This window comes from Nilaparvata lugens, chromosome 4 (assembly GCF_014356525.2).
Source record: "Nilaparvata lugens isolate BPH chromosome 4, ASM1435652v1, whole genome shotgun sequence".
NCBI lineage: Eukaryota > Metazoa > Arthropoda > Insecta > Hemiptera > Delphacidae > Nilaparvata > Nilaparvata lugens.
The window spans coordinates 33,723,308-33,750,487 of NC_052507.1; the positions used below are offsets into that span (position 1 = coordinate 33,723,308).

Genomic DNA, 27,180 nt, shown 5'->3' on the forward strand with positions numbered 1-27,180 from the left:
CGTCCCCCAGGGCTCCGTTTCCTCAGCTATTTTATTCATTATCTTTATTAATGATCTCTTAAATATAAAGTTCAATGGAATAATTCAAGCCTTTGCAGATGACATTGCTTTCTTGTACTCCCATAAAAGCAAAGAAGTTATAAAAAATAATATAGTAGCTGATTTGAGTATCCTGAGAGAATGGTGCAGTAAAAATAAAATGATAGTTAACGTATCTAAGACAAAATACATAAACTTCGACTATAGAGCTGTAGACTTTTCCGCCCCAATCCTATATCATACTCAAGGGTGTACTCGAGAAGACTGCAGCTGCGAAGAAATTGAAAGAGTTGACTCTTTTAAATATTTAGGACTAACATTTGATGAAAAAATGTCTTGGAAAAAACACATTCAGATTTTACATGGTGACATTAGAAGATCAATAAGGAAATTCTATTATCTCAGAAATTTATGATTTGTGATCAAACTCTGATGAAATCATTATATTATGCTTTGATTCATTCTCGGCTCCAGTACGGTTTGTTATGTTGGGGTGGAACATTCAAAACTTTCATAAAATAGATTGCGAATATCACAAAATCATATTATTAGATTAATATTACATAAAAGAAAAAGAGAAAGCTCTTTCCCCTTATATTGCAATTTGAAAATCATGCCTATTCAAAATCTTTATATTTTTAAGGTTCTAAAAATGTTTTATTTAATAAGTGGAAATTGTGGAATTGAAAACCTGTATTACAATATGAGAAGTAATGATAGGATTCTGTACCGTACTGTGCCGGGCACTCTCTTTAATTCAGGCCTTTTCCCAAGTTATAATAGTAAATTTAATACGCAATAGACTAGAGCCATTATTGTAAGTGAGTTAGCGAAATAAATAATTTTCTCTCTCTATTATGAACGGCCATGACTTCGAGTTTCCCATGATAGATATTTAAAAATTGTGGCTCCGAGTCGTCGAGGAATGTAGATTATGGAATTATCTCTAAAACTTAGCCTTCTTGTCGCGACATAAAGTGCGATAAGTTGGAAAACAGCAAGCATTGAAATTATAACAAACTACCGATTTTGCAGTTACTATTTGGTCCAAAGGCTCTAGAAGCCACGCGACGATTGGTCAAATTGATTCCATTCGCCCAATAGGAGACCTGTTTCTAAATACAGTAGTGGGGATTCCCCAGTCGAGAGACCAGATTACGTTCCGGAGGACACTTTGCTAGGAGCACTACGAGAGTAAAGATGTAGTCATTATGTTTCGCCCTTTTTGGGCAGGTTTACAAGTCATTAGTTAATGTAGGAGCTGGTTTTATTTTTATTAATGTTTAAATTTTCTAGTAGTGCCATGTCCTGAAAGGTTTAATTGTGTTTCTTCATCATGTACGAATAATTGTTTCTTCAAATAACCGCTAAGGTACGTAAAATAAGGTTAAAATATAATTTAGGGAAATTAATTAATTGAAACTTCAATCAAAAGATTTTATCAGAAGCCTGTTATTTTTCAAGTTGATAATATTGATTGAGAATAATCCTTTTGATTTTATTAGTGATGGAAGATAATTATAATTTTTTTTCTAAAGAAGTATAGAAAGTTTTCAGTTACGTTACATTTGAGTTATTGTTTCTGGAGATATATTATCGTAGAGTATTGCTGAAAGTCAGGAAGATAGCCTTTAAATTGGAATGAAACTTTTAAGATTATGTTCATATTGAGTTTATGACATTTTTTTAATTTATATTTTTCAGACTCTGTTTTCTTATGTCATTAAGGCTTTCGAATGATTTAGTAAATTTTTTATGATAGAACTCTTAATAGACGAAGAAGAAAGTTTTTCTTTTCCAGGAAATTAATATTAATGAATGTTCAAATTTTAATACAATTTAAATTACTTTCTATGTGTCTACTAATTTTATTTAATTAAAGGTAAAAACTATCCACAAGATGAATCTTATAAGGCAAACATTATCTTTCCTTAAAGTGAAATTTTCAATATTTTTTTCTTTTATTGTGTTATAAAGTGTCTTGTTTTATTAGGTGATAAATTCATAATTTCAGTTGATACTAGTTTTTGGACTTGTATTTGTAGGTAAATCAAATCATTAACTCTGGAATGTTCATTTTTAATTAAGGTTCTGAGCAGTTTTGGGCGAATGCCCGTTATTTACACTTGGATTGCGTCCTATAGTTCATAAATAATAAATAAAATAAATGTTGGCTGGCGCACAAGTTTCCAACAATACTAGCCGAGCTACTATATGAAAAATTATATTTGATTTCGCAAACCAAACGAAAAATATCATATAAGTTAGCATCATTTCAATTTGAATTATTTGTGAAGAAAGATCCATTAATTCTGATAAAAAGAATCAGTAGTTTAAAGATAAAAATCCATATAAAATGAGGATTCAAATAGAATGAGAGAATTTAATTAATTGTAATCAATAGATAACTCCTGTTTTAGCTTTTGATGAATTGTAGGAAGAGTTAGAAATTAATGCTGTAATACATTTATTTACAGCGGTTCATGTGTGTCCCCAAACCAACTTCATGTACCACCCCTTTGGTTCCGCAACTTTATGTAACACCGCTTCAGGACACCCGTTCAGACGACAGGTCTAGGGACGTAAGAGGACGTCGCCGTCAAGCCAAATTCAACCGGTAAAAGCTCACCGCCAAAAACAAGGTACTGTAACCCCGACGATAAAGCAACGTACAGACCAACGAAAGTGCAGTGTAGTGAAACAAAGGTTCATTCGAGAATGTCAATCAAAAGTGGGGATTCAAAATTATTATGAAATGGGTTATATGGGTTACTATCGACGAAACTTGGGTTCAACGGGCTTTTCTTTCTTGAGTAATTTTATGTTGAAGTTAATTATTTGTTATTTGATGACTGATATTGTTTGGTTTTGTGACGTATTGCTATCTAAACGGGGATAGTAATGCGCCCCCGAATCAGATGAAGAATGTCACCAAAGTAACATGAAATTGTTGTTTCTGTTGTTCGATTTTAGTTGCCAATGTTTATTGAAGCTGTTTGTATTTTTCAATTATTTCAAATTGTAGTGTTTTTCTATAGTATAAACCTATTAAATCAGGCATGGCAAGATTAATTGAAGTTTTCTTGACTCTAGCCCGTTCACCTGCATGAATTAGGTATAGACTCAGGTATTTTCTAGATGTGTCGGCCTATTTCTAAATTCTAAATTTTATTCAAAATTATCTTCTTTATCATCTTTAAAAAAGTGCAGGCACAGTACCCCTGAAGTTAAAAAATGTATTTTTAGAAATTCTTGTTTGTTTATAGGGCCCTATTTATTTAATAAATTACCACTTAATATTAAAATATGTGCTTCTTACACTAAATATTGTAAAAAACTTATACATTGGCTATTTGAATTGAATGATACATCAACCTTGAGAACTGTATTGAGATAACTTATCCGTTTATATGCCTATTCTGTTCTATTATCTTATGTTTATATATTACCTACTTTGTTTACTTTGTTGATATTAACTGATTATAATATTGCAAATCCTAATAATGATCATATTATCCATGGTGTATTAGACAAGATGTTTACACGCTGCAGGTAGTACTGACGACTATTCAAGTTTATTATGCTAGACTAGACTCAAACTATTGTTGTTTTATAAATTTAATATTATGTATTACACACTGATCACAATAACTGGATAACGTGATCAGTTAATTTCCAAGATTCTGTTTGTGTTTTTACTATGTCTCTCAAGAAGGAAAATAAATTCATTCATCCATTTTGATACAATACGAAGTGATTGTTTATATGAGATAATTGAATAAAAAAATTAGCTCATTAATACAAAATTTGTTTTATTAATCAACTTATATTACATTATATTTCAATATAGTGGCATAAATGAATAGAATAAATTTCAATTCACGGTGTACTCATTTATTGGACCAATCCACCCAATAATACAGTAAGGCCCTTGGTAGATTCTCATTATATAATTCAGTCACAATTGGAAAGCACAGAGATTAACATTGATTGAAACCTTCATTTTTCAAGCAATCTGTCGTCGCTTCTGAATTGCATAATAAATCTATTATTCATTTAATACATATATATATAACCAAGTTTCTCTCATTAGAATGGTGTTTTGATTGATTTATATTGTTCATTTAGGAATAAAGACAGTACATTTCAGTAAATCTCACTAATAATTTGTTCAACATTGGAATTGAGAGAATGGAGTTGCAGTAGCGTAATCACAAATTTGGATAAAGAATGAATAGATGGATTAATCACAATGATTATTATTGTATACCGTACCGTAGACAACAATAAGCGTTTATTTGAAACATTATTCACAAAATTAATATGCAATCCAGAAGGAAATATAATAATAATTAGTTAGAATAATTGGAATGGATTAAAATTCATAAGAGCAAATACTTCTTCAAGAGGTGTAACATATAAAATTGGGTAACATATGAAATTCAGGATCCTGAAATATAAAGCTCTAAATAAGCTCAAATATTATTAAATATAATATTTTAAGCTCTAAAATAAGTTAACATTATGTTATATTAACATTACGTTCCTGAAACTCCAAACTCTCGATTCTTAAATTGGTCAGATTTTTATTATTGGGATTGCAAGATTAAAGTTTAGACTAGAAGCAATAATTACAAATTGGTAACTACCCAAGCTAGAACGTGCCCAATTAGAATAAAGAAAAATATATTATAAGTACACTAATATTCTTAGAGTACCCATAACCATATTACATAAAACACACATCAATATAGGTCACACAGCATTTTACACAAACAAGGCTCTTACACATTCCTTTTTACTCAATAAAATCTCCGTAAATAACTATTTCATACTCGAAGCTTTATCAACCGTTAATCTATCATAGATTTAAAATTTTCAAGTTATGCAGAAAACAAACAAATGATAAACTACAATCCAAGCATATATAATATCAATTATTATTGTTTATAAAATGAAATTTAGTTTCAAATGCACTGTTTCTTGGCGTTTTTCGGTGCCAAAAAACTTTTCATAACTTTTTTGATCTTGAAATTAATCGCATTTCCTTGAACATATTTGAATCTTCAACTGCCAAAATCAAGTAACTTATTTTATACTGCGGATTACTTCCACTATACTATGATTACAACCATTACATTAATATGAGATGGAAAATAAAACTCTAGAAATCATTGTAAACATTTTGTAGACATTCAAGAGAGAAATGTTTCAGCCTTGTATTTGTGGTTTCTATTCTAAATTCAACTGATTCACTATGAATTCGTTTTTAATTTTTCCGATTGTATGGCTTTTATCGGTGGGAACTAACGCTAGATTGGATTGACGTAATTTCATTACGAAACATTTTTTAAATGTTCAGATGATGGATCAGCTATTCTCTGAGCTCAATGAGCAACAATCAACAGTTTTATACTGTTTAAATCAATAAAAAATAAAATATGAGCTTAACAATAATCAGGCCAGCAATCAATTCCAATAAGGACAATGATAAATTGATGAAACACTAAGATGATTGTTTCATTTTGAATACAGATGATAATAGGATTACACACAGTTGATATTATTTTAACATCAAAATTATTAAAGCCTTAGAAAGAGGATAAACTGTATAAATGTAGGAATTCATCTTGTTTTTAAACAATGGAGATTTTCAAACATCTGTACTATTTCTTTTAATAACGATTAAGTGAATATGGAATGATTGCAATAGAGTCTCTGTCTCAGTCTATCATTAGAAAAAAGTCTACAATTTTCTTTCGAAACAACACTCTGTATTAGAATTATAATATCTACTAATTTCATTTGTGTAAACATGCTTTTCAAGTCCCTGAATTACCATTCGTATAATTTATTGTCACAAAATTGAAACCATAACTGAAACATCGAAAAAATTGCACAAAATTTAAAACATACCTAAGCTTTATATTTTATGTAGAATGGACGTATTGCATGTATATTTTATCGCACAAAAACAAACAATACTCAATGACATCATGATACGTGATATAAAGCCTAACCAATTATAACTGATTAATTACAAATATAGCAAAAATATACAAAATTAATAAAATAAGCAACAATAAATAAATATATAAAAATATTTAACGAAAATATTAAGAAAATAGAAAAGCTTTCAGAATTCAACAAGACTAAAAATAATGGTTGGTAACAAAGCTACAATCTTAATCACAGATATTCATTGACACAAAATGGTTAAACGACTGAAGCGTAAAGTAGTTATATTACTGATGACTAATCACGATTTCCAACAAAAAATGTTTTGAACATAAAATTTGTTTTTCGTTGAAGACTGTATTTACCAACGAGTTTAGTATTGTTTGGTTTCCTAGCAACCAATAACATGAGCCAAACGATTCTACAGTGAGATTCACTCAGTCAGAATTCCTCAACTGGCCAGACCATTGTAGCAATGCTGACAGTTTGCAGAGCAGCATTTTCCAACATCACAAGTTGAAAGTGAATCTCGTTTTGAGTTCTTGGTTGCTGGGCAAACAAAGATTTATAGGCCAAGTTCGTTCTCAACAGTCGTTTATAGATACGGCTCTAAGCTTTTGATCTTTAAATGAAAACTTATGTGTTTATGTTGAAGATTCAGGTGACATGTGAGAAGGAGGAGGAGCGGATTCTTTGAGGAGACCAGACGACAGGTTGATAACGACGAGCAGTCCACACAGAGCGAGAGGTCCGATTATCGCCCCCTCAGCCCCCAAATACAATACACCTCCCGCTACCGCCAGACCAGTCAGGTATGGATGCCCTCTATTCACACAAAACATACACACATTATATTAAATAACGACCATAACTTTCAAAATTAATACTTTTTTGAGACTAATCACAAATTAATGAAATATTAATACAACTAGATACAACATAAAGACCATTAATTTATTTATTGATTTATTTATTGATTTATTGAATAGAGCAAACAATACAATAGACGGAGAAGAAAAACAGGCTATTGCCCAAAACTTATTCTATTTCCTAATTTTGTCTCAAACCGTCCAAGTATTATGTAGGTTATGTCCATTTCATTATCTATACCAAATCACTAATCTGATACAACAAATCAGAATAAATACTAGAATACAACATTTTAGCTCACATATTGAAACCTACGTAGCTGGTTTATTAGCCTCCAATATACTCCAAAAACACGAAACTTCCATGGCACAAAGTTTTTGAAGAACAATTTTCATACAACTATATTAGCAGAGATTAAGACATTTTTACTAAGAGATAAAAAAACATTATTTTAATAACCTTCAGTTGATTTTAAGACTGTGACAGAACTTTTATTTTAAAATTTTAATATAATAATTAAAAGATTGATTAAATAAACTATATTTATGAAAGTGATCACTTACCCATGAATATCGTTGTAAATGGCGGTGTCAACCACTGTAGTGGGAAGAAACTGGAAAACGGCCAACAAAATCGCATGGAAGCCTTTTCCTTGAGCAAGCCATAAATCCAGCACACCAGGTATACATGCCCAATAAGTGCCAAGGACAGGAACAACTGCTAGTATTGCAGCCAACACTGAAACATACCAGTACCTACCTATTATTGAATTCGACGAGCTGGCACAGATGTGGGTGATTTTCTTCATCATTCCATTTGAGAGAAACAGTGACATTGAAGTTGTATGTGTTGCTACAGTATTAAACTCAATTTGGAATTGCTAATAAGTTATTTTGGATCATTTATTGTACCAACTATATTATACAATAATAATGATCGTTAACTTCTTGAATGATGAGTGCTTACTAATCACAATCAATAATTATGCATGTTCAGAACTGTCACGTAAGAATCATAGAAAACATGCATTAACTAACAATACGACGAAATATGCTCACTTGTTATATAATTTTAATGTTATAATGTACATAAAATGTTGAATGAACGCCTTGTGAAATCATTGAATAGTTGATGAAATATTTTCACAGGTTTCAGGAAGTTGAATTCCTGTAAGTTTGATACAGATAATAAACGAATGATTGTTAATGAAACTGTAATCAATGATAATCATCCTTCTAAGCCTGAAAAAATTGATAGTAGTTGAGCCCCCAATCAATACAAATATTGGGACCACTCGTTTGTAAAATATAAGAATGAATCAGTTGAACTTAGACAACAGACTTACACTTTTCAATAGACTATAGAATAGATTATTTTCTTTTCACTCGAATACTACTGTATATTATATTAATTCAATTTCTCAAAAAAATCATATATACAATATATGTATCATAAAAATATAGAAATTAACCTGAAGGTATGTAAACGATGTTGCCAACAAATAGGCTATGGATGAACCAAGTCCATAGACCATAGAAAATTGTCATTTTGAAAGAAGCGACAAGAACCTCTTTAGCTGCCGTCTCCATTGCAACTGCCAGTCTGTAACAACAAAATGAATTACTTTGGATTTGATGATGATGAAGATGATGAGATCAACCAAATCATTTTTAAAACGAATTAATCAATTTATTTTCTCATTCTATCATTTTATTTTTTGTGGAAATAAATTGATTCTAATTCCCTCATCTCGTTCATTTTCTCAAAAAAACGTAAATGGATACATCTAGCTCAGAGTGAAGTTTCAATAAAAGTTCATGAGGAGCACTGTAAACAGAGAATATACTCACGTATTGCCATACTGAGGGATCATGTTGGTTAATACTTCCACGGGTTTGTAAAGTTCTCTACTGGAGTTTAAAAGATAGAAGAGAGCAGTTAGAAAAATAATCTGGAAAATAAATACATGCAATTATTACAAAACTGCATTATTTATATTTATCCTACCATAAAAGTTATTAATTAATGGCAGAAAATGTACTTTTTTGTTGATACAGTGAATGAAATATTTTTGAACCAAAATTAATATCTTGTAGAAATATCATTTGCTTTGAATTTTATAAATACTTGAAATAATCTAGGAACAGAAACTTTAATAGCTTACTATTCTCGTATTTTACATTAATTGAATTTATTTTATTATTATTTAAAACAAATGACACTGATGTAATAGCATTGTTAGGCAAAATAATAAGGCAATCCTTGTGCTACTTTTCTTGCAAATTAAGGTGATGACACAGTCCATGATTAGGATAATCCAGTAATTCATCATGCTGTTTGAAAGATGCATGTTCCACTAGTGATACAAATATTGCCACTTGGAAAAATGCTAAGGAAGATCAGGTGTACAGAAATTTCCCAAACCTAGATGCCGAAAGCATGATAATTTTAATATATTAGTTAATTTTAATACATTGGTATATTTGTAAAAAAATAATGCGAACAAATTTTCTTCTCGTAATATTAATAACTGGCTGTAATGTAATGAGCTAATATTACTTTAACTTACCATGTTTATAAAGAAACCGAGTAAAGCTGCTCCATGACCGATAATTACAGAAAAGAAAGTTGTCACTCCGTAAAAGAGTAAACTAACATTTCCTTTAACAATCAACCATAGAGAATCAAAACTTGAAGAGAGAACCGCCATATTGTCCATCAATAGTGATTTAATTCTGTCCAAGCTTATCAATTCTGAAACAATAGTAATGAGTAACTTAGATTGAAATTACTTTGTCTTGAATAAAACAATCACAATTCAAGTTTAGCTACGGTATCGTTTGGTTTGTAAAAAGTGCCGGAATTTTCATGAGAGGTCAAAGAAACTCAGTTGCTGACTTCGAAGAATACGAGTAATCTTCTACATAATAGGAGAGAGTAGGGTTTTGTTTGTTCGTGTGTTCGTTTGTTCGCATCAAAACATGTCAACTTGTGGATTGCATACCGGAAAAACGGAAATGATTTAGATCTCCAAATTTTGCACATAGATTCTAAAAATATCAATCTTGTGCACCTCGAAGCCCAAATTTAAATTTTCCTTATAGATTTTTCAGAATTAATGTTCAAATTTCATTGATGGAAGAAAAAAATGGTTTCATAAAAAATCACCAAATCATATGATCGGAATTAAAAAAGGAACATCTGTTCTATTATTGCTTTCTACCTGACCTCCCTAACTACTTAACAATAATATTGTTTTGACTTTTGATAATTGATAAATATTTTAAATAATAACTTATAATATTTTTATTATAAATATAATAATAGTATTGTTTTGATAACTCATAAATATTTTCATTTTCACAAACTCTGTATAATACCTCAATAATATTGTTTTGACTTTTGATAATTGGTAAATATTTTTAATAATAATGATAATATTTTTATTATAAATATAATAATAGTATTGTTTTGATAATTAATAAATATTTTCATTTTTACAAACTCTGTATAATAATATGGTGAATGTGAAACAGCTGCATCAAAGAAATTATCTCAAAATCATCTGTTTAGAAAAAACATAGTTTTGAAACTTTGTTTTCCTGATGCAATGTATAGGCCTACACGTGGCATGGATTATCAATTTTTCAGCTAGAACAGTTTTTTGAGACAAAGTGCTGAATAAAGGTCTACAGTTTCATCAATGCTGTATCGGTAATATGAAAACGCATGCAGTTAATATGTCTTTGAATAAATAGGTGTTGATATTTACATAAAGAAATTATTCTCTTCCATTTTTATTAATTAAAATTTCAAAATTATTCGAGCCCTGATTGAATGACTGACTCACTGTACAGCAAGTCGGATAATTTAATATTGAAATGATGGGTATTTTGGCTAGCAGACCAAAAATAAGGTCATATGCACCTTCACGTTATATCTTCAAATGAAAAATGAGTTTTGTGGGTTGTCAAAACTCCTTCTGAAAGGCAAACTACTCAACTTATTCTATCTTTTAGTAAAATAACAATGATCATCCATCCATCATCTTCTATACTATAATAAGGGAAAGAACTGGATTATATACATATACATGTGTAAAGTATAGGAAAAGTATGTTTGACGCATCATCACGTCTGAACTACTGAGCTGATTAACTTCAAATTTTGCATATAGATTCTTGCTTAACCGAGGATGGTTATAGACCTATTTTGAATTCTTCAAGATTTGATTACATCAGGTTCTCAATTATTTGTAATCCTTCCAGTTGTTGTATGGAAGCAGCTGAACATTTCTCTTAAAAGGGAAATTAGAAGATGGGGATCCTTTTCGAATGATAAAAACAGGTTTTCCGTCGCACCCAAATTTTTTCCGCCATTTTGAATCAAACTTCTTTTTTTTAATTGTAAAGGTGCGTACAGACTGTCGCTCTGCTCCGCAACCGAACGTCACTCCAGCAGAGCGATTGATGATCGACCGGCGAGCAACAGTGGTTCGACCGGGGAACGCGAGAAGATCTAACATCTTCCGTAACGTTCATGATGGGTGCGTGGGCGGTGCGACTGTGGTTCGATGGTGGTACGAGGGCGGTACGAGGGCGGTACGAGGGAGGAGCGTGCTCGGTGCGGGTTGGAACCACGAATATGTGTACGCAGCTTAAGGTGGTCATATGATACATGATTCAGATACAGAATTTCCAGAGAAAAGGTATGGTGAAAACCGCACATCGATATCTCAAACCTTTCAAAATTTATTCTCATTAATTTCCTTTATTATAGTAAAGAAGATGATAGATGGATGGATATCCATTTATGATGGATGATTAATTATCCATTCATGATTTATAATTGATGGAAAATTATGTTTGACGCATCATCACGTCTAAACTACTGGACTGATTTAATTGAAATGTTGCTTATAAATTCTTAATCAGCCGAGGATTCTTATAGACCTATTTTCTATTCTTCTAGATTTCATTACGTCAAGTTTTCAGTTTGTCAAGTTTTAAAATAAACCCTTGCAAAGCACGGGTTACCTGCTGGTAATTATATAAAATGTAAGAATGATAATAAAAACCCGATATGAGTTTCAAAGTAATATTATGAGAAAGATCTGTTTGGGAACCAGTGTAAAATCTGTAAAGAAATCGTTATAAAAATAAGTAATACGTGGATAAAAACACTAGAGATATTATAATAAATGTGTACAATTTTATTGTATATACCAGCAATTTTCACTCAAATAAAAATTGAATTTCTAGTTAGAAAGAGTTGTTACACGTCAAAGCACAACATTCACATGAAAGTATTCGTTTAATAATAAACCAATATTTTAATTTGAAAAAAAAATGTTAATCGGGGTTCACCTGTAAAGGCCAAGATAATAATCTTGGTCCTGGTCTTGCCCTACATGCAACTGATCACAGACATTTTTGAGATAGAGGTAAGGAACTCTACAGTCCACTTTTCTTCAACACCGATGTTTCTATTCTAATCTATGTTTATTTTCGGACAAAGAGTAAGCATGGAGAGAGAAGAAATAATAATTTTATGTGCGAGAGAGAAAGTTGGTCTCATCTGCGTTTGAGGGGCCATCGGTCACAACTAATTCTGAGGCCTCTATAATTAATGAAAACGTCCACATTTAGGAGCACTGAATTTAGTACGAGGCTGAATCTTACCAGGCGTTTTTTGGAAGCCATTGACGAACCGACCCCACGAGTCGAAGACGGCAGTGGATGTGACTTTGGGGCCCATGCTCTGCTTTTCCAGTGAGGAGGCGATCCAGTACTGGTAGGTGCGGTCCCATAGCTCCAGCACCGTTTGCACAATGCCTTCTGATTTCTCTGGCGGAATATCGTCTCTTATAAGCGAATGAAGCTAGAGAGAAAAAGTTTTATCACTTGAAATCTGTAATATTTGAATGTTCATTCATTTGTTTAACATTACATGAGCTGAAAAGTCCCGGGCCTAACTCATACATGGCGCTAGTTTTATTGCAGTCACTTTATTTTCAGTTAATACTAAGCCTTCAAAACACAGCTGTTGAAATTTGTCTTTAAAAAAATCATGACATTCTATTCATTAGTTTGTAAGTTATTGTGCTAAGAGTGACGCTACTTTTGTTATTCTTAAAACAATTTCGTGTTTTAATTATTTCACCCTGCTTCTTGGAGGGAAAAATACCGTTCAAAGGAAGAAATGGCTTAAGAAGTGTTATGGGGACTCCGCTCCATCAGAAACAACAATACAACGTTGATGTGCTGATTTGATATTATATCATGAGCTTGAATTTATAAACTACTAAATCTAACTCAAACAATGAATCAAAACTCTATACCGGGAAAAACTTTACAAAGTGATACCAAACTGGGAAGCAGTCTTTAATCACTCTCTTCCACATGGATGAGCATTATCAAGTAGTTCTGTCCAACCTTTAGGCATTTAATTTGTTCAACTTACCATTTTCTTCAGCCACTCTCTTCCATATGTATAAGCATTGTTGAGAACTGAGTCAAGTTGATCTTCCCATCCTTCTGGTATTGATTGCATCAATTCTGGATTGTGAACAACAGTCTGGTTGATCACTTGGCCGCTCACTTTTACCATATAAAAGCATTCTGTGTACATCTGCAACCAAATTAGAAGCTTTTAGAAATTCCCCTACAATTCATTATTGTTATTATTGTTATTGTAGCTAGGCTACAGTGATTTGGATGACAGGCGATTGAACAGTTAACACTAACAATACTTTTGAACATATATCATAATATGAATTGTATTTTAAGACGATATAATATTGTTTTTTTTTCTTCATGCAACAAATTTACATCTTTGATAGCAATCGAATCTATTCAGTGAATAATCGTCTTTTCATTCACATTTCTTTATCTTTCCGTCAATGTAATTCTTTACATAACTTTTTCAAATTACTTTTTCCAGAACTCTCTCATAATTTTTTTTCAATCCAAAATGGTAAACTCATAGGAAGTATAATGGGTTCCTGATTTGAATTCAAGTTCAGGTAGAGTATTTTTATTGTTTTTTCCTACAGTTACCTTGAAAAGTGACCATTCCTGCACTGATTACAGAACGCAAAGAATCACTTTTCCGCTCTATTGCGCAAAGTATTACTTTGCGTATTATCTTACAGCCATCCCAATCAGCTGTTGACATTGTTGGCGTGTATTTTGAATGCGAATTTGTTCTATCTATATTTTTCTGATTTTCAAACAAATAAAAATAACAACTCATTAAATTATACATTTTGAGTATTATTAATTATTTTTCATTATTTCAAATGATATTTTTTCATTCATAAATTGATTGGTTGAAAAATTATTTAGAAATTAAGATTTACTCAAAATTATTCAAATTTTTAAATTAATTTAATTTTTAATTCGAATGAGTTATCGATTATTAATTTTTAATTGGATTATCAAGTTTAAAATAAATTAAAATTGTTATTAATAACAAAATTATACAGACAAACATTTGATGGATTTCAGCCATCATTTCACCCATAATCAACCACTTCTCATATTCAATGGTAACTGTAGGAAAAATTTGATGTGAAATACGTGCGCAAAGTTCCTCTGCTGCACTCAAGAAACCATTCCGCCCTCGCCTACGGCTCGTGCGTAAACGTATCTTTCGGTGCAGCAAACGGTCACTTTGCGCACTAGTTGCACAAATACTATTCTATGAACTTTGATTTTTTCTAATCTCAACACCTACTTTCGCCAAATTATAGGAGCACAGGAGGTTTTCTCAGTTATGAAACTGACTGAGAGAATAGAAATCTATCAATTGGGAGGAAGGAATAGATTAATGTAGTATTCCAATCATTTTGGAAACAAGAATAAATTGAATTGATTGTTGGAGCTCAATCGATTGCAAGTTTTGGAACTGATAAAAGTGAAGTAAAACTGTAACCATTGTTATTTGAAAGATTTTTTTTTTGTAATGAAAGAGTAGGCTATCTTAGACTACATTTGAAACAGAGAACTTTGTTTGAAAGACTTTCTCCAATAAAAGAGTAAAACTACATTAATTTGAAACTGAGAACACTATTCACAATAATTCGAAATCCAATCCCATTACCTGAATACAGAGAAAAATCGATACAATGATGACAAGTGCCAGTAACCCAAGAATGACAGTGACGGACGCTGCAGCGTCACAGAAATCCTGCAGGCTGCGCAGAATAAAGCATTTCATGATGCCCATTGTCTGTAAAATAATAACTGTCATACTAGGAAAAGAATGAAATATATCAATTGCATTACTGGAAACATTTGATAGCTTTAAGAATGTAATGATAATATACCTTTTTTCAATTATTATGAATATATTTTATAAATATTGTTCTCATATTCTCACACACACTTTTCCCTAGCACAGACCTCACGTCATAGTAAGTTACAATGAAAATATACTACTATGATGAAAAAACAGTCCATGATTCAGAAGCCCGGGTTCAAATCCCGGCTCGGAAAAGATCGCGCCACTCCCGTGTTTTGGATGGACACGTTAAGCCGTTTGTCCCTTAGCAAGCCAGGTCACTCGATATTATTTTTATTTTTAGTCAGAAACGTACTCTTGAAAATACATTTGAACTGGTCAATTCCAGAAACCTATGAAGTGTGTCTTCAATGATCAGGGATTGATAATTCTTTTATATTACATATTCTTTGTAGGTATACATTATTACTTGTGGGAAGTATGCTCATGTAGGAACTATACTTCAAAACATTATTTCACTTGAAACCCCTCACGGCTCTTGAAAAATTTTACGCTCAAACAAAATCGGTTTATCGCAATTTGAAAATTGTTTAAGATAATTAGCCTAATTACAACATTTCAAAAGGGCAAAAGAAAATTTACACAATAATTTTAAGACCAATAGTGACATATATAGGGGGCGAAGCTTGGACATTAACTAGAAGAGAATAAGGTCTGCTACAGAGATGAGAAAGATTTTTTCCAATCAATGAAAATATTATAAAATATGGAGGTTCTTATCCTATCTAAGTTCTAGGATCTTATCCGAGGAGCTAGGAAGATTTTTCGAGGAGAACAGTATTTTATCTGTTGTGGAAAGTATGAGGCTGAGATGGGCTGGTCATGTGCACAGAATGCCGGAATGGAGGGTGCCAAAAATGGTGCTGGAAGGCAAACCCGGAGGAAGAAGACTACAAGGAAGACCAAGAAAGCGGTGGGTTGACGATGTGGAGGAGGATTTGCGAAGACTGGGTGTAAGAAGATGGAGAAGAACAGCAGAATGTCAAGAGGGATGGAAATATGTGGTTTTGAAGGCCCTACATGGGCTGTAGTGCCAATAATGATGATGATGAATTTCAAAATTGTAGATCATACATCTTGATCAATGTACTCACATTCAAATAGATTATACATCGAAATTTGATAGGCCTCTTTGTTCTTCAGATACAATAGATTGTTGATGATATGACGTATATGATGATGATGATGGTGATAATGATTTTGATTAGATGATATGATATCGCGAAATATTTTGAGTCAGTGTATGAGGTTGATACACACGCCGCCCCTGATATGCATGAGAATGAGCTGGAGATGTCTGGGAGCTTGGGATTAGGTGTTGGTATTGATTCTGTCTCCTCTGACGAGATCCTGTCTGCTATTAACAGCCTTAGATCTAGCTGTTCCGAGGGCCCTGACTTGATACCTACTTTTATTGTGAAGGGTTGTGCAGAGGTACTCCTTAGTCCATTGCAATTCATTTTCAATTTATCGATTAGGACTGGCCAATTCCCTTCTAAATGGAAGGTCGCTAGAATTACTCCTATCTTCAAGTCAGGTAAGAGAACTGATATAAGTAATTATAGGCCCATATCAATTTTAAATTGCTTTTCCAAAGTTTTTGAAAGAATTTTGCATGCAGTTATATACAGGCAAGTGAAGGGAGTCATCGCGGACGAGCAACATGGATTTCTGTCAGGCCGTTCTACGGTGACTAAACTAATGGAGTTCAGCAATGAGGTATCCAGAGTTCTTGACGGTGGAGGGCGGGTTGATGTTGTTTATACGGATCTCTCAAAGGCATTCGATTCAATCAATCACAGATATTAGTTAAAAAACTAAAGTCGATTGGTTTCTGTACAAGCCTGGCAAATCTTGTTGAGAGCTATTTGAATTCAAGAGTGCAGTATGTTAGAGTACATAATTTCAAGTCTAGAACTTTCAACTGTACATCTGGGGTGCCTCAGGGTTCTAACCTTGGACCACTTCTCTTCCTTCTATTCATTAACGATCTCCCTGCTGTCTTTGATGGTTCATCCTGTCTGATGTATGCAGATGATGTGAAGCTGTACAAAGCGATTTTGAGCCCTGATGACTGCCTTAGCCTTCAAATGGATGTTGATAAACTAAGTGTATGGAGTATGAATAATGGCCTTAGAATAAATATAGCTAAATGCAAAACTTTAGCATTTTCCCGGCAGGTAGCTACACACAGATGCATCTATAGTATTGATGGTATACCGTTGGAGGAGGTAGAGTCTTTTAAGGACCTGGGTGTGATTTACAGCTCTGATTTCACATTCAATAAACATATAGACCTTTTGTGTAGTAGGGCCAATCAGCAGATGGGGTTTATCCTGAGAACATGTTCACCTTTCAATGATGTCTCACCCATAATATTTCTGTATAAATCTCTTGTCCGAAGTATTCTTGAGTATGCGTCTGAAATTTGGAACCCTTATTGTAATGATCAAGTGCTACTTTTGGAGCGTTTACAAAATAAATTTTTAAGGTACATTCACTTCAGAAAATTCAATTTCAATTGTCCGTTTGACTTTCCCTCTGACACTCTGAGAAATATGTTTCAATTGAAATCATTAAAAACAAGACGAGATGTTAAGTCTTTAATTTTTCTTCATAGCTTATTAAATAATAAAATAGATTCCCCATATTTGCTTTCATATGTAAATATTTATATATCTACCATATCACGTCGCTCCACTTTCTCTTTTTTTGTGCCCCGGTCCAGAACTGTGAGTCACTATAATTCTCCAGTCAAGAGAATTCAAAGACTTTTCAACTGTTTCTCTGGGCAACTGGACATCTTCTGGTTCTCTCGTGAAAAATTTTATAGAATATTAAACAGTCTATTGTGAGATATTCTTGCTCAGTCGTGTTGTCGATTATTTGTTGCTGTATATAGGTGTGTATCTATTGCACTATGTACTCGTACATCTTACTCATTCTGTTGCTTCATTGGCAGGTACCAGTCCTCTGACATTCATTTGTTAGTTTTATCCATTCTTTGTAACATTTTTATTTTAATTTTAGAACCTTTTCATTTCTATATTCCGTTTTATAATTATTGTAATTTTTCCTTCTCTTGTATTTCTATAGTTTTTTTTTTCTTTTAACAATATTGCAATTGAAAGTTACTTTGTTCATTTTTTTCATGTATTGTTGTATTGTTGTATTTCACGTATTGTATCTTGTATTGTTGTATTTGTGAAGGAGACACATTAGGGGTAACCTGTTTTCTCCATAAATAAATAAATAAATGATGGTCACATGAAAATGACGGCCGGAGAATTCATGATCATAAGTTCATAATATGAAAAATTATAAATCTGGTTCGCACCAGAAATTACAACTGGTTGTATCCTCTCATAATTATTAAAGTATTGACAATATATAGTGGTTATAAACAGCTGTGAAATCTAAAAATGACATACCTTGAAGAATGCAGCGACTGGTAATGGTACAAGCACATGACGGCGGGTTGTGTACCAGCCTTCCAATCTGTCGAGCCGATCCCAAAATTCCTGCACAAGTAGCCACAATCCAAATCCCAAACCTAAACATTAATTACTCATTTTAGTTTTAGGCTTGCGCCTGTTTTTTCATTTGTAATTGCAATTCAATGTATGAATAAATAAGAGTTCCAATTTATTCTGAATTCTCTATCAGAATCGTTCCTCGTATCCCTTACACGGAAAATTTTGCTTGTACAGAATCGAACCCATTGTTCTAATTGATAAAGCCTGAGGGTTCCAGAAAATTTCATGTATTATTTTGTTTGACTTAAATTTTACACAAGATTAAAGGAATTATATGAGAATGTTTTAATTTTTTTAACTTCAAATTCCATAAGGGGCTCAATTTCCAACTTGGATTTATTTCATTTCTTAAAACAATGAGTGACTTGAATTATAAATTAAAAATTTACTCTAAACTAACAGCAATATAGTTTTAATCTGCATGACTTCCTGTCCCATTGGAGGCTATATTTTCAATCGAAATTCGAAAGACCAAGAAGCAAGAAACAATTTGCATGTTCAACTTAAAATAAATTTAAACTTATTAATTCTGTAGTGAGTAAACAATTTATGAAACAAACTTAATATTTATAGTCAATTCAGTTTTTTCAAATCAATTCTATTTTACGAATAAGCTAATTCAATGGAAGAATAATAAACAGGAAACATAGAAACAATAAACAGTAGAGAATCATAGAGCTAGAGCAATGATTTACTACATAACAGAACATGAAAAAAGGAGTTGTAAGAATAAAATATTTTTCTGTTGGTGTTTTAATTATAATTTTACTATTGGATTTAACTGGATATCCAATATGACAAACAGGGAAAACGGTATGTCAAGCAAGCATAAGGCTTCAACAAGGGTTTTAGCGTTTTACTGGAGTTCTAAAAAAATTCTTTAAAAGCCAAAAACGTCAAAACAATCTTTTTGAATAATTTACACAGAAATATTACCATAACACAGTGTCATAAATCATTGAATGATTGCAAAATAATCAACAGACTTAGCTTCTTTTCCAAATTTTCCAATAGTCCCAAACAATAGGTGTTTATTTCAATAAGATAATTTGAGTTCGACCATAATACAATTAGGAGGGTCACTTTTTCAACCTCCGATCACATACCATTAGACACAGACAAGCGGTAAGAGGGGGGGGGGCGATGTCCCCCTTATCCACGGTGTCAACTACGCCCATTGATCATAACTGGGAAATTTTTGGGGAACTCCCTAGGAGAAGCTGCTTGTGCATTGTTTAAGGATATGAACTAGGTACTATGGGCAGCCACACTTTTCAACCACATGCATGAAACTGAATAGACTATGATCAACTGAAGCAATATAAGCTATATTGAATTTCTTTATAAATAATAGAAGGTAACAAATTTGACTTACTTTTTAAAGTGCTATCTTACTTCCTACGCACTGGACCACTCACAGTCCAGCTCATAATTATCATTGTGCTATTTTCTCATCTCTTATATAATATTTTATCAACTTATACAATAAAAAGAGAATATGACATTAGAAGCTAAATAGTTGTTGATCCGGCCACAAAAGAATTAGGTCCCATATCTCATTTCGGGGGAAATACAACCCCATATCCCCTTCCACTCCTTCGATACGCCATTGATCTTCACGGCAATTACGTTGATTATAAGTGTAAGTAACTTTTAGTGGGAGAATTATTATTGTATATAATATGTCTTCAATTTTTGACCAATCAGAGGTTGAAAAATGAATGACCCTCTTAGTAATAATATGGATTATATAACTGGGTATATGCAAATAACAAAAAATCGTACTGTACTGTTACAGTACATGCTGCTCGATACTCTAGTAACAAGCTAGGTAGTTGAAAAAGCACAAGACGTAATCATTGTGATAAATCAGAGAACCGCTGTCTAAAGGGGAAACTTACACAAGCATTTGACGGTGTATATGAGGAGTAGGAAAGCGATGATATAGAGAAGCCAGAGGTTTGTGAACACAACGAACACCACACAGCACAATGCTACCAAATATATGTATAGGTCACTTGTGTGAGGCGATGACTGCAACCATTTGCTGATATCTGGAGACGCGTCGACTACATCCTCATCGTCATCATCTTCACATGTTTCCACTGTTTTGTTACTGAGAATGAAAAAAACGAACGTTAAACGCAGAAATAACTGAAGGTTACAATAATATTGCAGCCAAGGAAGATGGAGCGTCACAACTTGAATAAATGTCCTATCATTTCACCGGTCATGGATTTTAATCCTATTCCGCCTGAGATCAAATGTCATTCGGGTTACTGTTTAACACTTCACTAACCAAATTAAGGGCAATGATGTAGGCATCATAAGCAAACTAAAAAGGTGCTTGTTCAATTTGTAAAGTGAATCTGGCCTTATTTTGTACCATGTTTTTTCAACTTAATGCACTATTTGAAATTGGGAGAATAATAGGGGTTCACCTCTCTTCCTCACCCAATTATTTTAATGATAAGTAATGGAATAAATGATTGATACTTTCTCTCGACCTTTCTATGCTTTCAACAGTTGACACGTATGTCTTGTAGAAAATACGCTTTTGGTGATGGTTTTTACAGCAGATGATTAGTATTGTCTGCACATTAGTTTACCGAAGTATTCTAGGTACATTGGTTTACTCCGTAGATGTCGGAATCTGAACTCAAGACAGTCAGCTAAAATCACTTGACTGCACATAAGTACAGACAGTATGTGAGTTAATCTCCAAAGCACAAATCAACAGTCACCTGGGTGATAACTCACTACACTCACTTTTTTCTTCTTCTGCACGTTCAATGTTATCCTGTTATAATAAAAAAGGAAGAATGAATCAATTTCGTTGGTTTACGAATTTGATATGTATAATATGTTTTGTAAATTTAAAGTTGATTGTTCAATAATAATAAATCAATATAAAATTATTAACTGATTAAACCATTTATTCTTATGGATTTGTTCAACTGTGCTAGAAACCAGATAGAGAAACTGTTAATTACATGAAAAACAACTTTAACAGTTTCATAATAGTAGGATTACTCAATGAAAAGAGCGCTTTATGGTCCATATCCTATGAGTAAATATTACTAAAAAAGTTTACTTGTATAGGCCCGCCGCAAAGTAGACCCACGCTAATCCATGAAAAGCAACCCACGCCGTGGAATGGTTTGTAAACCATTACTAGGCTTCTCCAGACATCTGTGTAATACATGCAATGAATAATCCACTTGTCAGCTGATTGATTATAAATAATTCTATAGCAGTGGTTTACAAACGTGGGTTGCTTTTCGTGGATTAGCGTGGGTCTACTTTGCGGCGGGCCTAAGGGTAACCATGAGTAAAATTAACACATAAGTTTTTAGTTTTATCACTGTAGATTGTTTTTGAAGTGATATTTAACTTCTTTAATGATGCTGTCTTGTACAGAACTGTTGGGAGGAACCTTAGCCTTGGTAGAATCTAAATTCCTTGTCTGGGGTATCCAGATATTCCATGATAAGAAATATTTGCAACTTCCAAGTTCCAAGAGGTGTGAGTAAAATTTACTCATGGTTACCCTTCTGAGGTTAAAGGAGGATGTGACTTATAAGTTCATCGATATCAAATAAGATCAATGTACCTAGAATACATTCTATTAGAATGTACCCAAATACATGTATTCTAGGTACAAAGAACTACTAGTTATATTATCCCTCAAATCCATCTTATTACTAAATACTGTGACAAGTCATAGACTTATGTGAGCATTACAAACAATAATGATAACATGCAAATTATAATTTTCATCAGATATGTTCTCTTATAAAAATATTCACACATTTAAATATTTTCATCGTTTGAATATTATTTGGTTGAACTTTCAACAACTTCACCCGACTTTTTCAGCATCAAATAACATGATTATTACAGCAGAATACTTGGTATTAAATTATTACTTATACCGGGTGCGGCAGAAAAACTTCCTTTTTTAAAGTGAACGCTATTCAGTCAGCTGATGTCGTAGTAGAGTAATTTGGTCTCGTTAGAGAGGTCAGACCATAAAGTCCTCTTCCCGACATGTTCAGTCGCCATCATGCATCGGAACAATAAGAAGCATGCATTTGCCGTTGAGCCTTATTTTTCTAGCAGATGTTCTGAGATCACAACCCAGCGCGCATTTCGAGATCGCTTTAATTTAGCCCCTTTGTCTACTATGCCGGACCGGAAATCAATTGTAACGTTGGTCAGTACGTTAAGACAAACTGCAAGTGCGACAAGGTGGAGAACTAGAGTCCCTTGGCCCATTAGATCACCTGAGAACATTGAGGCAGTGTGAGTTTCCATATTGCGATCACTACAGCGTTCTGCGCGTAAACATGCGTCTGCTCTTGGACTTTCCGATCGTTCTGTGAGACGAATTCTTCATGATGATCTTCATTTCCATCCAAAGATGGCAATTGTGCAGGAATTTTCTGAACGTGACTTCAATTGAGGGAACACTTTCTAGGACGCCTCATCTCAATTAGGAGCGATTTGGTGTGGCCAGCCCGATCTCCCGATTTGGACCCTTGTGATTTTTTCTATGGGGGGGTTTTTGAAACCCCTAGTTTATGTAAACTGTCCAAGGACACTACAAGATTTGAAGACCAATATCAGGAAGAAACTGCTAACATAACGCTTGCAATGCTGGCCGGAATCATGACAAACGCCAGAAATCAGTTTACTCAGTGTATGAAGAACCACCTGATTTGATATATAAAACTAATTGGAACAAAACTTTATATATATGTGTCTACATTACAAAATATAAATACAAACTTTCTGATCCACACTAAGAGATTTATTCACTTTTGAAAAAATGAAGTTTCTCTGCCGCACCCTGTACTATAAATTAATATTATTTATATACAGAGTGATTCATAATTATGGTAAAATAATTCAATGCGTGATAGTAGAGGTGAAAATAAGAAAAAATGTTCTTATAAACATATATCCATAAACGCTTCATTAGCGAGCTATACAGGGTGAAAGATTTCGCCCGGAATTCATTTCCTCTGGTGAAATACACCGATGCTGAATTGTTTAGGGACTAGTTTTTAAAAAATGTATGGTGGATTCATATGGAAAAATATCTGAGAATTGAATAAAACTAGTCTGGAAGCTGTAGTATGAGTAGTTTTTGAGAAAAAAGTTAAAATATGCAAGAAATCTACGTAGAAAAACTCAGACTTCTACGTTTGATGCCCAATAACTTTCTTTAATGACCAGTAGACATATAATTTTTTGAAATAACAATTGTAGAGAATTTAATTCTGAAAAGAATTATGTAAGCTGTGTAAACTAAATTTAAATAATAGTTGAATAAAATGTATTCTAATGTAGTACATTACACCACAAAAATTTGCTGTTTTATGAGGAGAGAACTAATATCTCATAGGTTGTAGCTGATTGCAAATAAAACATGGATTTAAATAACAGAACAGCTGTTCCAAAACAGCTGATCTATTTTGTTTTAAATAAGAAAATATTCAAAAGAAATTATCAGCTGAAAATTATTTTCAGAAATATTTTAGCTCACTGTTGAACAAAACAACAAACTGTAAGTTAGGCCTACTGTAACCGCGCTGTGTTTTTTGTTTAATCTATTAACCAGTTATTTGTAACCATTTCACTTTGCTTTTTTGTGTTGAGTGTTAACTTTTTAAAAAACGGCAGGTAACTTTAGACATTATTCATACTCCGAATTAGCTGACGTGCATTTGATGTATGGGATGGGACACAGTAATAGAACTGAAGCAAGACGTTTGTATCAAGAAAACTTTCCTAACCGAGTATGTCCAAGTTCGAGGTTTTTTGCCACTATTCATCAACGTCTGTCTGAAACAGGTTCTTTGATGTCCAAAGAGCACATTATTTTATGCAGGCAGACCCCGATCCACTTGGACTGTTGAGTTAAAGGAACAAGTTATTAATGAAATTTATGAAGATCCAGAGAAGAGCACGAGAGAATAATCAGTGCAGTTTAATGTCAATCAATCTATCAGTTTGAGGATCCTAAAAGAGCAACAATTACATCCATACCACCTCCAGAAAGTTCATACTCTATTGCCACGAGACTGTATTCCCCGTGCTGGTATTTGCCGATGGTTTTTAGAAAAACTTGTCAACCCAAACTTTTAAACAACCGTTTCATTTACCGACACGACACACTTTACAAGAACTACTATCATTAACATATCCAACATATTTGGGCAGCTGACAATCCTCATGCCATCAATCCTAATCGTCCATAATATCAGTTTTCAGTAAACATTTGGGCAGGAATCATAGGAGATCATCTACTTCTGTTCGAGCTTTCTCCCAGGCTTAATGGCATAATCTACTTAAACTTTTTGAGAGAGGAGCTATTTATCTTACTTGAAGATGTACCTCTTCAGTTGCGCCAATACATTTGGTTTATGCATGATGAACCTCCAGCACACTTCAGTGTTGCTGTTCGTGAACACGAACACCTGAATCACAGGTTTCCAAATCAATGGATAGGCCGAGGTGGGCCAGTACCGTGGCCAGCTAGGTCACCACACTTGAATCCTTTGGATTTTTATCTTTGGGGACACTTGAAAACCTTAGTATACAATACTCCGATTGATACAATTGAAGAACTCCGATTAAGAATTTTGAACGGAATAGGAATGATAATTAAAGCAGACTCCTGGAATATTTGAACGGGTCTGACAATCGATGAGAAGACGTCTGAACATATGCATTAAGAACAACGGAGGTCACTTTGATCATCATCTTTAGTCTTTTGGTATAAGTTTAATGTCATTTAGATAATATGTTACTTTCATTTATAGGAATCAATCTTTTCATAGAAAACCGAATATTTTATTTGCCATCAGCTACAACCTAAGAGCTATTAGTTCTCTCCTCATGAAACAGCAAATTTTTGTGGTGTAATGTACTACATAAGAATACATTTTATTCAACTATTATTTAAATTTAGGTTACACAGCTTACATAATTCTTTTCAGAATTAAATTCTCTACAATTGTTATTTCAAAAATTATATGTTTACTGGTCATTAAAGAAAGTTATTGGGCATCAAACGTAGAAGTCTGTGTTTTTCTACGTAAATTTCTTGCATATTTTAACTTTTTTCTCAAAAACTACTAACACTACAGCTTCCAGACTAGTTTTATTCAATTTTTCAGATATTTTTCCATATGAATCCACCATACGCTTTTTAAAAACTAGTCCCCAAACAATTCAGCATCGGTGTTTTTCACCAGAGGAACTGAATTCCGGGCGAAATTTTTCACTCTGTATAGCTCGCTAATGAAGCGTTTATGGATATATGTTTATAAGAACTTTTCTTCTTATTTTTACCTCTACTATCACGTATTGAATTATTTTACCATAATTATGAATCACCCTGTATATATACTTAGTATTATTAATTTTTCTTATGAGAAGAAGAAAAAATAATTCATAATTTATTTACCAATCGTCGATAATGAGCGAGTCTTTGCTCGGATCAACATTCATAGCTGATATGATCGGCGTTTCATGAATGACTTCATTTTTCTCATTCATTGAACCATTTGAATTGAGTTTGTCTTGTGAAATCTGAGAAATAAATTGAGTTTTTGTTATTTCATGCAATTCCAGTAATCTAATAAAATTGTAAACGATGTATAATTCTACATGATTTTTTATAAACTTAAAAACGGCATTTCTTTCAAAATAATGTTTAGCCATAAAAAGAAAATAATACATCAGCCTTTGAAATAGTATCGAACTGCGAATCTCGATAATTAACTTTCATCTCCACTCTACCATTCCCAATTTTCTCATCTAATTATTTTATATGACACACATTTTAGAAATACAGAGATAAAAGGAAATACATGTAGAAATATGTTTTTTGTTGGAATAGAAATATTCTAATGAAGATTAGGTGCTGACATATTTTGATTATCGATTATTACGAAATAAGAGAAGAATTTAGGATGCAGGCGAGTGCATCTCATTCCAATGAACCACTACAACTTTTATCTTGAAAAAGTGGATAAATTTTGCTTTTCAAAACCATTACTAATGAACATTCGTATTTTCACATTTTTTCCAACAAAAGTCGACTTCGGTATAACATTTGTCGAGAGCACAGTATAGGCCTATTATGAACACTGGTAGCAAATATTTTCAGGTTAAATTAGGCTACCATGCAATAATTACATTGAAATCTCCCACATTTTACATGAGGTAAAATCCTACTATATACTGTAGTATCTTCTTCGAAGTGGTAGTTACACTTAGATTAGTATTATTATACTACAAATAAAGAATTCTACATAGGTAAAGTATATTAGTCTAAAGTGTATTGGTACGGTTTATATATAAGGCTTCACAAAAAAGTGCTATTGATATAGTTGATTCATGGAAGAGGCTTCAAAGTATAAGTTTTAACTAGTTATTCTCACCTTCAGCATCTTTGATTT

General features: G+C 32.8%; 1 protein-coding gene across 1 annotated transcript in view; it reads right to left on the reverse strand.

Annotated features, from left to right (window-relative positions):
- Positions 1–3,905: 3,905 nt before the first annotated feature.
- Positions 3,906–27,180, reverse strand: part of LOC111044966 (transmembrane protein 245) — a 30,253-nt gene continuing 6,978 nt past the window's right edge. Inside the window, exons 4-14 of the mRNA XM_022330253.2 lie at positions 26,184–26,308; positions 20,608–20,822; positions 18,602–18,723; positions 14,970–15,098; positions 13,329–13,496; positions 12,548–12,746; positions 9,437–9,621; positions 8,718–8,818; positions 8,339–8,469; positions 7,431–7,605; positions 3,906–6,822 (exon numbers count right to left, since the gene is read on the reverse strand). Coding sequence (XP_022185945.2) covers positions 6,642–6,822; positions 7,431–7,605; positions 8,339–8,469; positions 8,718–8,818; positions 9,437–9,621; positions 12,548–12,746; positions 13,329–13,496; positions 14,970–15,098; positions 18,602–18,723; positions 20,608–20,822; positions 26,184–26,308 — 1,731 coding nt within the window. The 3' untranslated portion in view covers positions 3,906–6,641. The remainder of the gene's footprint in view (positions 6,823–7,430; positions 7,606–8,338; positions 8,470–8,717; positions 8,819–9,436; positions 9,622–12,547; positions 12,747–13,328; positions 13,497–14,969; positions 15,099–18,601; positions 18,724–20,607; positions 20,823–26,183; positions 26,309–27,180) is intronic.